At 47.8% G+C, this 1,337-nt stretch overlaps 1 protein-coding gene across 1 annotated transcript; it reads right to left on the bottom strand.

Moving 5' to 3' along the window:
• Positions 1-364: 364 nt before the first annotated feature.
• Positions 365-913, bottom strand: H310_02484 (hypothetical protein; the record flags this gene model as incomplete). Its single annotated transcript, XM_008866015.1, has 1 exon — positions 365-913. One exon carries the CDS (start codon positions 911-913, stop codon positions 365-367), a length of 549 nt encoding a protein of 182 aa, XP_008864237.1.
• Between the last annotated feature and the right edge of the window lie 424 nt (positions 914-1,337).

The raw sequence follows: 1,337 nt of genomic DNA on the forward strand, positions 1-1,337 counted from the left end.
ATTTCAAACGGTTTTGAAAACATTGCTGGCTTTCCAAATGTGTGTGGTGCTGTGGATGGGTGCCTTGTCATGATCAAGCGATTCAGAGATCATGAAGGTTGGTTGGTACTGTCGAAAAGGTTTTCCTGTATTTCAATTTGTTGGCCTTGGTCGACGACAGGAAGCGATTCATGGCGTACTCGCTGCGTGCAGGGTCGCAGAACGATCGCATGTTGTTCCGGAACTCTGTCCTTGGTCAATACAAGATCATTCCCCCTGGTGGTTTAATCCTCGCTGACGCTGGATTTACTCTGTTGTCCCATGTTCTCACTCCTTTTCAAATTGTACCCAATATGGACAGTGCTGAGGCTCACTACAACTTGGTTCACTCGCGCACTCGAATCGTTGTCGAGCAATGCTTTGGTTTGTGGAAAAACAAGTTTCGATTGTTCAAAAAGCCTTTGGAATTCAAGTCAGCAAAGAAAATGGCAATGGTAATTGAGGCAACTTTAGTGTTGCACAATTGGACTATTGACCTCGGCTCAGACTCCTTGCTGCCCAGAGCCGAAACAAGACAGTCCCAATACATGGGGTACACCACAGGGGGGGCATTTCCAGTTTCTTTCTCGGCCATTCGGATGGCAGAGTACTCGCGCTTAAGGCTGGAATACTTGTTCTTTGCTGCCAACGCTGATATGTTTGTTCCATGTTGTACATTTACAGCCAAAGCGATCTTTCCCCACAAGACTGACAATTGAGCTGCGCTTCTATGTAGTTCAAAGCTTGCCGCGAAGTCGTCGCAACGCCGATCCAACAGCGTCGACACCATGTCGGCGGTCCACACAGTCTTGGCAGACTTTTCAGCCGTCACAGCCCTCTTGACTTTGGCGGCACGCTTTGTTGGTGGAGCCTTCAGTGACGTGGACGACGACATTCGAGTCGATGAATGGCAAGAGTCGTTTGGATGGTCATGAATGGACATTATTCATTGGCTATTGTTTTGACCAATTGTGTTTGTCGATTGAATGTTCCCAAAGTCGATGAAATGTCAGCGTTGTTTGTCGAACTCCAAAAATGGCTGACGAAAAGTCGCTCCGAAAACCCCCTAAACGTGGGTGTCATGGCTCCCTTCAAACGGTACCTTCGCGATGCGTGGTTAGTCGAAGTGATCATCGACGGTGAGGATGAACTCATCACCTCAAGCGCCTCGCAAATGATCAAGCGAGCGATTCGAGCATGTGAGAAGGCCAATGTCGACGATACTCGCCCCAGCTTTGAAATGGTCCTACCTATGCAAGTGATTGCTGAAGTTGAGCAGCTGAAAATACGGATTAAAATAGTGATGGAAATTTTTCGTC

Source organism: Aphanomyces invadans, assembly GCF_000520115.1.
Source record: "Aphanomyces invadans strain NJM9701 unplaced genomic scaffold supercont1.3, whole genome shotgun sequence".
Classification (NCBI taxonomy): Eukaryota; Oomycota; class Saprolegniomycetes; order Saprolegniales; family Verrucalvaceae; genus Aphanomyces; species Aphanomyces invadans.